The sequence below is a fragment of the Rhinolophus hipposideros genome (assembly GCF_964194185.1).
Source record: "Rhinolophus hipposideros genome assembly, chromosome: 19".
Taxonomy (NCBI): domain Eukaryota; kingdom Metazoa; phylum Chordata; class Mammalia; order Chiroptera; family Rhinolophidae; genus Rhinolophus; species Rhinolophus hipposideros.
In genome coordinates, this window is record NC_138065.1 from 20,737,627 (window position 1) to 20,754,329 (window position 16,703).

At 34.4% G+C, this 16,703-nt stretch overlaps 1 protein-coding gene across 1 annotated transcript in view; it reads right to left on the minus strand.

Moving 5' to 3' along the window:
* PLPPR4 (phospholipid phosphatase related 4) overlaps positions 1–16,703 on the minus strand; it is a 39,324-nt gene that overhangs the window by 9,339 nt on the left and 13,282 nt on the right. The window contains exons 2-4 of the mRNA XM_081025827.1: positions 7,429–7,614; positions 2,746–2,875; positions 242–437 (exon numbers count right to left, since the gene is read on the minus strand). Of these exons, the coding sequence (XP_080881953.1) occupies positions 242–437; positions 2,746–2,875; positions 7,429–7,614 (512 nt within the window). The remainder of the gene's footprint in view (positions 1–241; positions 438–2,745; positions 2,876–7,428; positions 7,615–16,703) is intronic.

Consider the following 16,703-nt stretch of genomic DNA (forward strand, 5'->3'; position numbering starts at 1 on the left):
GGTGATAGGAAGATTAGTTGCAAGAATGTGGGGCTGAAATTTGGAGACAGAGATAAAGATTTTGAATGAGCCATCAATGGGTTTCTATGCTATAATCACTAAAGAGATAACTAAATTGAGAAGAAAAATAAAACCCAAATCATTATGACCAAAAAATGTCTGCCTGAGGTGATACCACAAGTTGTTGTTAATGAACAGTGAAAACACTGGTATGGAATGTTCTTAAGTTTCAGTTTCCAACCTGCCACTGTTGATAACTGTAAGGTCAGATCCTGAGCAAATATCTTCTACAATGTAGGAATTTTCTTTGCAAGACACATTCAGAGAGGTGTAGTTCGGCTTGCACACAGTCAGAAAGTATGGTGCCTGATATCCTGTGGACAGCTGTATGATATCTGTAATGAGGGCTGTAGAGCATAGTCCAAATACATGAACACCTATAAGCAAAAGGAAAGAAAGTGTTACCAAGTTAGTGCTTATGCTGATGCTTGGATCTCATCATCAACTGTATTTATTACACATTAACATGACCACCTTCAAATCTATTGTGATCATTTTCTCTGAGTTTATTTCTAGAAGATGGTATAAAAATTCCTAAATTTCTGAACACTTAAGGTTAAATAAGGGCACCTCCAAAGTAGTAATTTGAAGTATATTTGTTAGTTTGGTTAAATAAGGCCACTTCTTAATATTAGTAACCATAGGTCACTTGTCAGACACCTGGGACATGTTAAGGTGACCAACTGTGTGATTCAAAGAGGAATAAATACGGGGAATGCAGCAAAATTCAAAATAATTTTAAATTACTTAGCATGTTTCAGCTGCCAGGGCTCTCTCTACCAGTAATCTCTAACTCCAGCCACAGTTGCCAAACCCTACAGAATCGGTTCTAACTCCCTATAAGCTGTAGTCATACCAGGAATGTGAATTAAAACATAGAAGCGGGCAGGTGAGCCCTGTCCTGGAAACAATAATCATATCTGGGTATAGAGTTGTGGGAGCCTTCCTGCATGTTTGGAATTTGGAAATAATGTTCTTAATGTCTCCTCCTCCAAGTTCTATCTTTCTTTTGTCTCCTGGGGCCAGTCTTAAGCAATAAACTCACACACTTTGAGGCATCCTTGGGTACTCAAACTCAATTCTTGCTTCAAGTCCCTTGTCTGACCTTATTCTTGGGAGTCTAGCTCTGCTCACATACACGTGATCTGAACTTGCCTGCTCCCTCTTTGAGTACACTGTCTTGACACCCACGATTCATTCTGATCGACAGCCTGAATTCTGATTCATTCTGATCGACAGCCTGAATTCTGATTCATGATGGTGAGATGAGACGCACCTGGGTAGTCTGTCAATGAACTGTTGACCAAGATCTCTGGCCTGCCCGTTACCCTGTTTTGCATTTTCCTTCTCTGTTTATCGTCACCTAACAACCACTCTACCAACTCCTTCTCCACCCACTCACCTGGGGTTCATGACACAGGATGTTTATTTCTACATTCCAATTCCTAGCAGCATACAAGGTCTTGGAGAGGAGTATGGGTAAACAAGGAGAGCGAGAATCTCCAGACCCACAGAGATGGGCATTGCTGACTCCGGGTCACTGTTCTCTAGAGTAAGATGGACCATCCTCATAGTTATAAGGCTTTTCTGATAGGTTATATTCCCCTTTTCCACATCATTTTGTTGTATTAGGGAAAATTTTCTCTGACATCAGCTATAAGTCCTGAAGTTTTATTTCTTTGCCTCAGTGTATCGCTCTACTAAGGGGCTTATTCTTGTCTTACTATCTTATTGTGCGTTGCTTAGTGAAGCAGAGCCTCAGCCATGTTTTAGACCAGGTTTTTCCTCTGGATAAATAATAAAATAAATAATAAATAAATAAATAAATAAATAAATAAATAAATTTTAAATAAATAAAAAATAAATAATATTTAATTATTTACTACTTAGGTATTGAATAAAACTAACTACATATTCCTTTGAGATGAAAGGTTACAGGTAAGATAACTTTTTACTGACTTATTGGGAATGCATGCAAAGCATTCATATTGGTGTGATGCACTGTGGCTTGACTTCTCAGCTCAGTTAAAAGAAAAGAAAGGACTGTGACTCAAAAAAACGTCAAGATGCTAATCATAATGTCCCCATGCTAATCAGAAGAGATGAAGGTTTAGATACTGGTTTGACTCAGATGTTGGTTAGCCAAGCCTATGGATTTTCTATAGATCTCATAAAAAATAGGAGGTAAAGTGGGAAGATATAACCAAGGAAAAATAGCCATGATATGCAGTATTCTATGGTGACAGTTCCATGTGCATTAACTTCTGGATGAAAACATTTCAGGATGATTGAAATGGAATCATTGATGTGCCTAAAGCAATTTCTGAAGAGTTATCCATTCATACTGGCCTGATGACATCTATTTTCCACATTGAAAAAAGAACACAGATCCAATGAAACCATTTTGAAGTTAACGTATGCTTCCACTAGAGCTAAGACAACAAATATACTGAAATGCATGGCATGTTAGCTCTCAAAACAAGGACGATAACTGTAAATAACACATTTCAGTTACAAAGCCCAAATTTGGATATATTAACAGTTTTTTGTATAATATAAAACTCATCATGTACCAGAAATTATACATCTAAAACATAGCTTTGAAGACTTAATATCTGTAATTAAATATCACATTTCTACTTGGAAAAAAAAAAGGTTTCCTTTCTTTGTGGATCCCACACCCACCAACAAATCTGACAGCTCTTCTAAGGAAAGAGTTGAAGTTGCAGCCTCCAGCATTAATGTTGGGTTCCAGTCCAACCCCATTTCTTCTTTTGGACAGGCAACAGTAGAGAATGCCTTCCCCTACCATAATCTGCAAAGACAAGAGGGTTTCAGAATGGATTCAGTGGGTTAAAATAAATTATAAGTTATCTCTTAACACCATCAATTCAACAAGGTAAAGATGCATTTTTCCTAACAGCTTTTGAAATGTGATCAATTTCTCCTGAGTATTTAAAGGAGCAGTGAGAAGTAAGCTGTCAGGGCACCGTAAGGAGCCTTGGTTGGATCTTCTGTGCTCCTATGTACTGGTTAAGGATGTGATAGCATCCTGGAATTTTAATGTGGTGGCAGCACCCAAATTTTGGCCCTTTCCCCATCAACACCCAGTGACTCCTATTTGATTAATCACATGGTGACTGATTCTGCCCTAATTATTGGAGTCTTGACTTGACTCTTCATCCCTAAATCCATGAGAACAAGATGCCTGAGGGGAGAGTAAAATAAGTACCAATGTTAGAATCAGGAACATTTTACTAACAAATTATTTCAATAAACCAGTTTAAGATTGAGCAGAAGGATCAACCCATGGAAAGCATACATGAGGGTAGAAAGGTGCTATCTAAGGCTGTCCAATAAAAATTTCTGCCATGATGAAAATATTTTCTGCACCATCCAATATGGTAGCCATTACCCACATGTGGCTATTGAGTACTTTAGCTGCTGCAATTGAGAAGCTTAATTTGTTAAATTTCATTTCATTGTATTTAATTATTTAAAATTTAAATCAATCTACATTTAAAATGAAATAACCACATGTGACTGGTAACTATCTTATTGGAAAATGCAAATTATGAGAGAATCTAGGTAAGCAGTAACTTCTGGATGAAAACACTCCAGGACAATTGAAATGAAATCATTGATACAGCTAAATTTCTGAAGAGTTAACCATTCATACTGGGTAGTATTTCCTAGGTTATACGCTATTTAAAAAATGTGTTTACAATGAACAGAGAGCCATACTATAGTATCAGAAGGACTACATTAAAATAAGGTACTGTGCACTTGCTGTAGATTCTAGGACATAGGACATCAGTGAAGAAACTCAAAGTCAGCAGAAGGAAAGAAATAATAAAAACCAGGGCAGAATTAAATGAAATAGAGAACAAAAGGACAACAGAAAAATTTAATGCAACGAAGAGCTGGTTCTTTGAAAATATTAATAAAATTGACAAACCTCTGGCTAGACTCACTAGGAAATAAAGAGAAAAGACACAAATAAACAAAATCAGAAATGAAAGAGGAGACATTACGATGGACACCACAGAAATACAAAGGATCATACATGAATACCATGAAGGACTATATGCTACCAAATTCAATAACCTAGAAGAAATCATTAAGTTCCTAGAGATATGTAGCCTTCCTAGGCTGAATCATGAAGAACTGGAAAATCTAAATAGACCCATCAACAGCAAGGAAATTGAAATAATCATCAAAAATGTTCCCAAAAACGAAAGTCTGGGACCAGATAGATGACTTCACTAGTGAATTCTACTAAATATTTAAAGAAACTCAATATATTTAGGCACCATTTCCTTCAGGAAGTTTCCCTTGATATCCCTTACTATTCCCTAAATTGAATAAATCCCCTCATATGTGGCTCCCTCATTGTCCTTCCTTCTAGCATAGCTTGATTAAAGTGTACTTCAGTTATTCATTTGCTTATCTCTCACTAGACTGTGACCCTCTGAGAGAAAACTCATTTCTTTTTATCTTTTATCTTCACTGTTTTTAGCACAGTGCCTGGCACTGTGGGATTTGCACTTGTTATTTTTCACTGTGGGATTCTCGTTAGCTAAGTATCCTGGGCATTCAGGCTATTAGTTACTCTATGTAAGACAAGAAAGATTTGAAATTATGAGTTCTATTTATGCAAAAAATTTCAAATATTTAGGATTATTGCACTTAAGAAAATTAGAATTAAAATTAGAAGTGAAATTAGAATTGATTTGTGCAAATGTGATGCTGAGAAAAATAGGGTTATATGAGATACTGACAATCCCTTAGATATAAGTGATTATGTCACTCTAAAGATTATAACCATGATTAGGCACTGAAACAGATTTTCCAGGTGACACGTTTCAGTTCTCAATACTAGCTTAACATTTATTTTATGAAGTATTTACCATTGTAGGTTTTCAAAAAAACCTAATGACAGTAAGCCTACAACTTTTTGCTTCAAATGTTTAATCTGCTATATTTAGTTCTGTAGGTAATATGGTATGTGTACAATTATAAAGAATCTTAATTTGTATAAAAATATTTCTCTTAAGGAAACTCTACCAATAACCATACACGTGTGAAAATCACATGGTGTACATGATGAAACCTTTTAAGATCAATTGTATAGAAATGATCAAAAGGAATTATTTCAAATCATTGAACATTGAATTAATTATACTTCTTGAAAAATATCATCCTACATTATCACTTTAAATTAGACATGCATCGTAGTAGGTTCCATATTCTTCATAGATAGGTGTGACATGATAGCACACAAATAGAATAATATAATGTCATCTCAAATTAATGATTTCAAGAAAATTAACCACTCATTCCTAAAATGCATTGTTGTATTGCTAAAAGAGATTGATTTCATCTGCACTTCTTCAATAACAATTCTGTGATTAATTTTTTCTTTCTTATTATTTCTATATGTAATGATGCACATTTTGTCCATGAATGCTAAATTATGTAAGACTTTATTTGTACAATGCCAATAAGAAAATGTATCTTATCCTACAACACAAAAGCCATTATCTCAAATAACCTTGAGATTTCAGGAGTTTTATATTAGTTATTTAATATACTCCGAACTCATATGTCAGCACAGTGCTTTCACACTATTTGGCTTGCTTACAGATAGAGGGGTTTTTGTCAGTATTTAGATATTACTCAACTGTCCTTCTCTCTGAGGAGCACAGCAATTTTCTCCTTACACTGTTATTCATTTAACCTTGATCTATATGTCATTGCATGACTTTTCAAAATGATGTAATTTGGCTTGAAGATAGAATTCTCCTCAAGGGAAGGAGAGATGCTTCCTGATGTATTTCCAAATGTGCCTGCTTGTGTCCTCATTTGGAATGGCACGCTGTTGTGCTGCAATGTGGTTTCAGGGATTAGGCTTTGACAATAAATTGTATGTTGCTGTTGTCATTTCTAAAGAGAAACAATTTATGACAAGTATTTTTCCACAATATTCTGTTTATACTGTCTACAAGCCTGAAAAGAAACAGTACAATTCTTTTGCATGTCAAATATCATGGACAGGTTTTTGGAAGACATTCTGAGTGACTGCTTCAGGAGAGATGTAGAAAGGAAATATGTTCCTCTCTATAATAATAAATATCATTATCATCATCATCATCATCATCGGAACTGCCCTGGGATTAGCCACCATTGGGAGAACTCACAATGCAAAAAGTCTTTCTTGAGAAAACACCAAAACAAAACAACCAAAAAAGTGTTACATTTATCATAGTATCTTTAGTGTGTATATTTGCCTTTTGGGAATGCTAACATTGATTGTATAGTCTCCAAAAGCTAAGGTAAACCTCTAGGAACTATAATCAAATTCTGATAGAATTCTCTATAAAATTAGATATACTTATCCTTTAAAAATATGCAATAAAATTTTGCTTCCAGGGAAAAGAATGTACATGTGTAGATTCATGCAGTTTTCATAAAGATTTGATAAACCCAGATAGTCTGCATTGTTTTCCCTAAGAAATAATCTCCAAAGAACTGAATGAAATGCTTGTTTCATTATCACTCTAATGTAAATAAAAATTGAATATTAATGATGAAATTTTCCAACTTGAGAGCAATTTCAGAGAAATAAGAACATGCATGTCGCAGACATGAAAGGAAGTTTTAGTTTTACACAAAATCATAAAGACAAGTCAAACTTAAAACATCTCTTAAAACATAGAGAAAAACTGGAAAACAAAACTAAATTATTTATATGTAAATACCTATTTAAAAAGATAAATTGATCTTCCTTTTGCTCATATTAATATACTTTTAAAGAATATTTCTGATGTTAGTTCTTGTGTGTGTACCAGAAACATGTTATGCCCTCTTTACAGTTGGTGATGCTCAGTGCTTCTAATCAATAAAAAGTGCTAATCTAGTAAAAAATGAAACACTAAGTGATATCAACATGCACTTTTGAGAAGAAACTCTGTTGGCTATATAATTATTTGTTTTCCTCCTGCAGTTTTCCACACTTCAGATTTCACATAAATACATGAAAAATACATTAATGCGGAATTGTTTCAGATATGTCATATTAGGCATTCAAGAATTATGCAGTTACAAACCTTTTTTCAGAATGATTTCTAAAGTAAACATTCGAAACCCATCATTTTTGCAATCATATAATCTTCTTTAACTTTTAATGACAGTAATTTTAACATATTAAGTATTCCCACGTGGTACTGTCACAACATCTCAAAAACATGATCTTTCTGGTCCAAGATTGGAGTTCACTTTTTGTTTGCTTTTAACCCATGTACTACACAAATGTAGTCATTCTTAGTTTTCTAGCACTGACAAGCACAATTTGGGGGCAATTCTTACCGTAATTGCAGGTCCAGCAAAAGCCAAGCTAAGCAACATAAGGAATGGAATTGCCTCCTGTGTGGGTTCAATGTACGGCATGCTAAGACTCCGGTCATAGCAGCTAAATCCAGAGTGCACAGGTTTGAAGACATCTGTGAGTTCAAGGAAGTACAGGCTAACCACCGATGATGCCAATATAGGCAACTGAGAATGAAGGACATAGATCAATTTATTCTTAGACACATGTCATACATAGAATCAGTACATCTCGAAGTAGAAAACAAGTATATTTTCCCTCTTTTTCACAGCTCCTCTCCAATCTCATCGTTAAAATCATTCATAAGTACTATTATTGCTTCTGCCTTTAAATATATCTCCAATTCATCCACCTGAGTCACCAGCCTGCTATGAGCCCATTTCATCACTCACCTTTGCTCTTGCATTATCTACTAACTTCCACTTTGTAACACTCCTCACCCCACCCAACTGTTTTCCACCTAGCATCCCAAGGGGTCTTATGAAAGTATTTTAGAACATATCGCTTCCTGTCTTAACCACTCCAGTGGTACCCATTCTACATACAAATTTCACAGCATGGAATGCAAGTTTCTGCATGATCTGGCTCTTGCTTCAGTTTCTTACATTTCTTGTATCATGGTATACCTCTTCTTAGACCCTGGCCACTATAATCCCATTGGTCATCACTCTTTTTTAAAAATTGAAATATAATTGACATATTGAATTATATTACTTTCAAGTGTACAACATAATGATTCGATATTTGTATATATTGCAAAATGATTACCACAATAAGTTTAGCCAACATCCATCACCACACATAGTTACAAATCTTTTTTTCTTGTGTTAAGAACTTTTAAGATCGCTCTCAGCAACTTTCAAATATATCATACAGTATTATTAACTATAAATCTCCATGCTGTACATTACATTCCCCAGACTTATTTATATTATAACTAGAAGTTTGTAACTTGATTCCCTCACCCATTTTGCCCACTCCACAACCCCCTTTGCTGTCAACCATCAATCTGTATCTATGAGTTCAAATTGTTGTTGTTTAAGATTCCACATATGCTACCATAGAGCATTTGTCTTTCTCGGTCTGCCTTATTTCACATAGCATAATGCCGTTAAATTCCATCCATACTGTTGCAAATATCAAGATTTCCTTCCTTATTGTGGCTGAATAATATTCCATTGTATGTACATGCACATTTTCTTTATTAATTTATCTATCAATGGACACTTAGGTCGCTTCCATGTCTTGGCTATTGTAAATAATGCTGCAGTGAACATGGGGGGCATATATCTTTCCAGTGGTGTTCTAGTTTCCTTTGGATTGGATAAATACCCAGAAGTGGGATTACTGAATCATATGGTAGTCCAATTTTTAATTTTTTGAGGAACATCCATACTATTTTCCATAGCAGCTGTACCAATTTACAGCCCCACCAACAGGGCACGATGGTTTTTCTTTGCACCACATCCTTGCCAACACTTATTATTTCTTGTCTTTTGAAAATAGCCATTCTAAGAGATGTGAGGTGGTATCTCATTGTGGTTTTGATTTCCATTTTCCTAATGATTAGTGATGTTGAGCATCTTTTCATGTACCTGTTGGCCATCTGTTTGTCTTTGGAGAAATGTCTCCAGATTCTCTGCCCGATTTTTAATTGGATTGTTTGTTTTTTTGCTATTGAGTTATGTGAATTCATTTTATCTTTTGGATATTAACCCCTTATCAATATATGACTTGCAAATATTTTCTCCCATTTGGTAGGCTGCCTTTTCATTTTGTTGATGGCTTCCTTTGTTGTGCAGAGCTTTTTAGTGTGATATAGTCCCTTGGTCTTTATTCTTTTCCTGTAGTAGCCAAATTAATTTCTACCTGGGTTCCTTTGTATTTGCTATTCTGTCTTCCTTTTGTGCTCTTCTCCTGGCTCTTGGTATGACTGGATTCTTCTCTTCACTTAATGATAACTTTCTGTACTCTCTATCTAAGGTATCTCTTGATCCAGCCTTCCTTCTCTACCCTTATGATCTTGCTTGACTTTCTTCATGGCACTTATCATTAAGGAAAATTACCTTGTCAATTTAATACTCATTTATTTTTCACCTCCCTCCATCTCCCACTGAAATATATGCTCCATGAAGTGACGGTGTGCCAGTGTTATTTATTGATGAATCCCCAAGATGTAGAACATTTCCTGGCACATGGTAGGCATGCAGTCATTTAAGAATTTAATGAAGAAATAAATAATTGTTGACAAATGACTAATTGAATAAATGAGTAAATCTTTTTATAACAATAACTAGACTAGAGTTACCAGGTTAGCAAATGAAAATACAGGTTATCCAGTGAGATTAGAATTCCAGATAAGCAATGAATAATTTTTAGAGTAAGTGTGTCCCATGCAATATTTGGGATATACTTATACTAAAAATTATTTGTTGTTTATCTGAAATTCTAATTTCACCAGATGTCCTCTCATGTATCTGGTAAATCTAAGCTAGACACAATTTATTTTCTATGTGTTATGGATTCAATTATTCATTCATTCAACCTACAATTGAATGGTATTATGTGGGTGCTAATTGTAATATGGCAAACAAGACATGAGCTTGGCCATCTAGGATCATAAACTTAGTGAGAGACCTGTTTTCAGCTAAAGAAAAAGCCCTGCAAATACATTGTCTGATGCTAGGCCTTTCTGAAAATGCAGACTTATATAACACTGAAAAAATTGTTTAGTTTAAAGCTTTGTTACTCATGGAGGATACAATATTTATTTAAAAAAAACAGAGCAGATTTTTGATAAAGATGTTTTTGACCATCCATGATTTCTGGTTGTCTATTTAAAAAAATAAGTAAATTGACAAGATAGCATTATGCCTTCTATTCCTAAGAGGTTCTTTTGTAATGAGGTGACAATTAAGTTCTAATACTCTAGTAAAACCAAGGGATCATATGGTTTTCAAGGCATCTAGGAGATTCTAATATCAGCTCTCCCACTCACTACCACCAGTGTGACCTAGGAAATGTTTTCCTTAAATCTCAATTTTCTTATCTATGACACAGGTACATTGCTAGTACCCATCATTACAGGCAATTAAAAGGAATAAATAAAGTATTGCAAGTAATATTCAACAATACCTGAAATGAAGACCACTTTATAAGTGTTAGTATTATTGTCGTTGTTGTTGTTGCTGTTATAAATATTAACCATAATATCCTTGTCAAATGTCACCTTTTTCATAATGCCTTACCTAGCAATTCTTTTTAAGAGTAATTTCCTCACTCTTAATTCCCTAGGACTTACTTTTAGGCAATCGTTATCCATTTTTTTAATTACTGTTCTTTATTATAGTTATCTGTTATAGATTAGTTATAGCCTTTGCTCTGCTTCCCCAAAAATAATCTCCTTAAGGTAGGAGACTAGTCTTATTTCTATATTTGCACTATTAATATATGTCATAGTGACTTCCAAATGTGTATGCATACATATACATACAATAACTTAATATATGAGTGAAAATAATTTCCTTTACTAATATTATGCATCTTAGTCCTTTCAGACATTAGCCTCCCTGAAACTGCTAATTTTCCCAGTTATACCATTTTTCTATCCATGTATTAATATTTTTTATAGTTCTGTAGAAGCGTGTTTCAAGACCTTTATATGTTTTCAAACTAGGAATCATATTTTTCTTACTTTTTGATGTTTATTTCTCTAAAGTATCTTTTACTATTTGTCTTTTATATCAATTTTCTTTTTATGAAAGTGATTTAAACAAAATATTTATAATATTTTATTTTTTCCCCTCACCTTTCCCCTTATCCCCACCCCACCTGGAAAAGTAATTTTATACATTTTTCCTATACTGTATTTTACTACTACACAGAGTAATGAATTAAATTACAGTGTTTACTTCTAACATATTTATCTTCAAAGGTATCTTTCTTTTGAAATGCTCAACAACAGAACTTTCTTTTGAATGTAAGGAGTTTGACAAATCATATGTGCTAAATTTGACATAGATATATACATAATAAAATCTCACAGACATCTTTGATTGCATTTAAAATGAGATTTAAAAAGACATTTGAAAAGGTTTATATATTGAGGCATTAGGAATTTTGTTCTACAGTTATATTGCAGCCAAGAAAAAAGTATGAACCATGCTATTTTTATGCAGCAATACAGAGGAGTGAAATTAGCTGAAGATTAGGAGAATTGTTTTCAAAAAGAAAAGATTGATTCCTGTAATTACCATCTTTTAAGGCATTTGTGAGCAATAACACTAGAGCAATTTTTAAAGAGAAAATTATAACAGTTTTACAGGACAGGGCAAACAAAAGAAATGTGTTTCAAAAGATCACATTTGCTAGGTAATATTGATTTTTTTTTTCTGATGCAGTTTTAAAAGAGACAAATCTATAGTACATATCAATTGTAGTGAAACACTTCATGGAATCTATCATAACATTTTGTCTAGGTCAGATAACTTTTTTTAGCATGTTGATAAGGACAAATCTCATTTGGGAGAGTTCACTTTGCTCTCAGCCTAGAGTAATACAGGTCAATTTCATTTTATTACTTTTTCACAGCCATAGTGAAATCAGAGTCCTTTGAGATCCTCTTAAACTGGAGGGATCATAGTCTCAAAGGGCCACTTAACACATATGATATTCATGGCTCATTTATTTATTCATTCAAGAAGTACCTATTGAGAGCCTACTAGTGCCAGACATTGTTCTAGGTCCTGGCAATGTAGTTGTAACAAAACAAAGTCCTTTGGTTGTTTCCATGTCTTGGCTATTGTGTACTGTGCTGCAATAAACATAGGGGTGCATACATTTTTTTGAATTAGAGTTTTGGATTTCTCCGGATAGAAATTAGTCAAACAGAAAGACAAATACCATATGATCTCACTTATGTGTGGGATCTAAAGAAAAGAATAAGTGAATGAACTAATCAGAAACAGTCTCAGAGACATAGAGGAAAAATAGGGTTGCTAGATGGGAGGTGGGGTGGGGATAAGGGGAAAGATGAGGGGAAAAAAACAAAAAAACGAAGTCCTTATTCTCATGAAGATTTCATTCTTGCTAAATAAGGCAGCTAAAAATTTAAAAATTATAATATTAGTACATATACTGTAAAGAAGATAAAATAGAGTAGTTGAGTACCTGGATTGCTATTTTAGATCAAGGAGACCTACCTAAGTAGGTGTCATTTAAATAGAGACTTGAATGGGCAAGAATGAATTAATAATCATACAAAAACAAGGTAAAAGGCATAGTCAGAAGGGAGAAGTAATATAAGATGAAGTCAGAGAGGTCAGTTTGGGACCAGATTTTGCATAAAATTGAAAGCCAGGACAGAAATTAGTATTTTATTCAAAGTATATTTGGAAACAGTTAGGAGAGTTTAAGCAGAGGTGTAATAAAACTTGAAATATATTTTACAGAGATCACTGTGGCAGTTGGGTTGATTATGACTGTGATGGAAGGTGAAAATTTACAAGGCTCTTCAAAACTCAACAACTACTTACTGGGTTCCTAGTGTGTCCTAGGCACTGCACTGAGTCTGAGGAATGTAACAGTAAACAAAATAGAGAAACTCCCTGTACCTCATGGAGCTTACATGCTGGTGGAGGCATGGCCATTGCAGTAGTGCAGGCAAAAGATGATGGCAGCTTATACTTGGGTATAGCCCTAAAGATATAGAGAAGTTGGTAGATTCTGGGTATAATTTTAGAGACAGAAATGACAGGATTTATTGATGGATTGGTTATTGAAGTAAAAACAACAAAGGTTGATTTCAAGGATTTGGGGCTTGAGTAATTTGGCTGATGGTGTCATTTATTGGGATAGGGAAGGCTTGAAGAAGCTTGAGTATGAGCAACCTAAGGTTCTATTTGGGAAATATTGAAATTGAGATGCCTCTTAATTATCAAAATGGAGCTCTCAAGAAGAGAGTAAGATGCCAATCTGGAACTAAATAGAGTCCGAGGTTTCAGGTAGAAAGCTGCAAGTCATGATACAAGATGATTTAAAAAGCATTACCCTCATTTTTGAAGAACAACACTTGCATAAGAAAATTAAAGTGAGATTGCCTTGATTTTGATAAATAATGTCACAAGAAGTCAAAGAATGTAATTTGTATTATTCATACCATTCAGATGCAAGAGATAACCTAACAGAAAGAGAACATTTTATATATTAACAAGTATAAAATGGAAGGTTGGGAACCAATCCTGATTAATCCATATAAAATGTGAAATTTAAAACTTTAATACAATATATTGAAATGAAATTCAAACTGGAAGAAATATTAGCAGATCAAAGTAATTCTATTAAAGTTTGTGACCAGTAAACAGGTTGTCATAGATCAACACTAGGGTTTCGGAACGGGTGTTCCTGTCCATTCTAAGGAATTTTTCTCACTTTCCTGTTCCTAAATCCCAAGATATAAACTGTTTTCTGTTCTCCACAATGAATCCTTTCCACAATGTGACGGCCAATGCTACCAATCACCTGGGTTCAAGGAGCTGATTTTCCCAATTTCCTGACCTACTTTTCTTGGGAGCTAATTTTTTTCCTTGGAGATAATGCAGATAAATATTCCCCTTAAATATTCACAATTTAAAAAAACCTAATAATAGGACTTTATGGTTTATAAAATTATCTTCATCCTAATTGTAGCATATTTAGATTAATGACAATGAACCTCAAAAATATAGATTATAAAAAACATACTAACATTTGTAGCTCCGTTTAGAATAGGTCAGAAGGAGTCTATACCATTATTCAAGGTCTAAAAATCTAAAGTAGTTTTCACAAATGAAATGGATGTAGTTTATATGACATGCATACATACAAATTAAAACAGAACAGTGTGATCGGAGCAAATCAATGCCAACTTCAGAACAAGCAAAATCAGTTTCTCCCCTCATTTATTACACCAGCTTCTGGGACTAGAAGTGAGTCATTTAACATCCCGGGGCCTCATTTTTTTATCAGTGAAATGTGGGACTTCTTACATTGCCATTTAGTTCTAAAATTCTCCATGTGCTATCATTTCTTTCACACCATCACTACCATATATAATGTATTAGGTTTTCTGTCTCTATTCTCTGCACAATTTGTTTCATCCACCTTGATGTTTCCAGGCTAATTTTCCTAGAATTCACATCTGATCATGCTCTTAATAGTGTCACTAATTATAAAATAAAGTGCAAATTTTCTAGAGTGACATTTATGATCTCTTATACTGTAACTTCAATTCTGCCTTCTTGTTTAATTTTGCTCCATATCTACTTGCCATTCTCCCAACCCACAGTCTATATTCCCTCTACATTGAAATCCCCAAAAGACATGTTCTAGTCTCTGCTTTACATTACATTTTCACCCGTGTTTCCCATAAAAATTGTCCTTGTAAAGGTTGAGATCACATAATTTTTTCTCTCTGAAACCTTCCTCATGCTTTCTATTCAGAACTGAAGACTCTGCCTTAGGTACTCCATATATAGCTTTATTGATAATCTGCCTTGGATTGTAGTTATTTGTATATTATTGTATATTATTTGTATTTGTATATTATTGTATATTATATTTGTATATTTGTATATTTGTATTTGTATATTATTATATTTGTATTTGTATATTATTGTATATTATTAGCCCTTGCATTAAGATCAAGTAGCTAAATGTAAGATCTTTGTAATTCTCACAGTGCTCTGAATATTTTAGGTATCCAGTAAATATTTGTTAAATTTAAAGAAATTAGGACATTACAGAAATAAAACATGGACAATTTCTTAGTTGACAGATACTGTGCTAAGTTCTATAATAGATTGTTGCATTCAGTCCACAGCATATAAAGTATGTATTGGTATCCCCAATTTACAGATGAGAAAACAGAAACGGAGATGGGTTACGTAAATTGCTCAAGGGTCACAAGTCGGTGAGGGGGACCACCCAGATTCCGCCCAGGTGCCTGAGTCCAGAAAACATGCTCTCAACTGCTCTCCCTGAGGATCTCAACCTACTTTCCTCCTTACATTGCTACAATGGCTACATTCCATTCCAAATGGGAAGAGCATGTTGTCGACGATAAGGTACCCAGTTTGAAGAAAGCTACCCCGTTGCTCTTAACTCTTAAATATTCTCAGTTTAAATACTGACTTCATCCTTATCAAACATGAAAATTACTTCTTTTGCTCAGATATAATATCTATCCTTTCTAGAACTCATTTCACTTTCAGTTACTGAAAGTAGAATGTATTGAGCACTTACTCATACCTAAAAAGAAAACATTTATAGAGATTTTATTTGGACATTTCTCCATAAATTATTTAATTTAATATTCATAACCTCCTTGGGCATTTTGAAATAAATTTTAAGATAAAGACTCTGCTCCTGGAAAGTGCAACAGCACGCCTGGCTTCTGCATACTAGCCAGTAATTGAAACCCAGTCTGTTAAAAATTCCTGGAAGCACGAGCCCCACTTCACCCTGCTGCCACTTTGGCACATGTCACCATCTGGCACTAGCCTAGTTCTTTTCAGGAACAAATAGCCCTAGGCTTCAATGGAAATACCAGCTTAAAGGACAGACGTGAGAGATGGCCATGTGTGCAAGAGGTTTAGGTGGCACCAAGGTGAAGGGACAGCAGGCACTTTCTAATCATACTCTTAATGACCTGACATTCCAAGGTCTTAAATGTTCTTCCCTGGGCAGTTTTCTCCAGTGTAATTTTATTATTAATAGTAGTAGTAGTAGTAGTAGTAGTAGTAGTAGTAGTAGTAGTAGTAATATCTCAAGAATCTTCAGTTATATCTTGCATGTGGTCTGATTTTATTTCACTTCTGTCTTCCCTAGTGAAAGACTGCTAATATAAAATATCAGGAATTGGGCACATTTAAATCTCTAAATGCTTTCCTGTCAGTAGTGTTTCTTTGGATCACTTTCTCTAACTGCATAGAGTTCGATGAATGTCTCCATCGTAACAATTGTCAGATGGGATGGCCGTTGTTCCTTTACTTTTCTCTTTTATCCAATGATAAGATCCTTGAGTGCACACAAGTTATCTCATTCACTTCTCTATCTCCAGAACGCCCTCATATAGGTAAGGAACTTATATATGGGGTATGCTCAGTGTAGAACAAATTAATTACATGGATGGATTTTTTTGAAGAGATGTTAAGTGTTTGGACAATTTTTGTAGTGTGGTTAGTATTGTTAAAGAGAAAAACCACAGGCCCCAAATGAC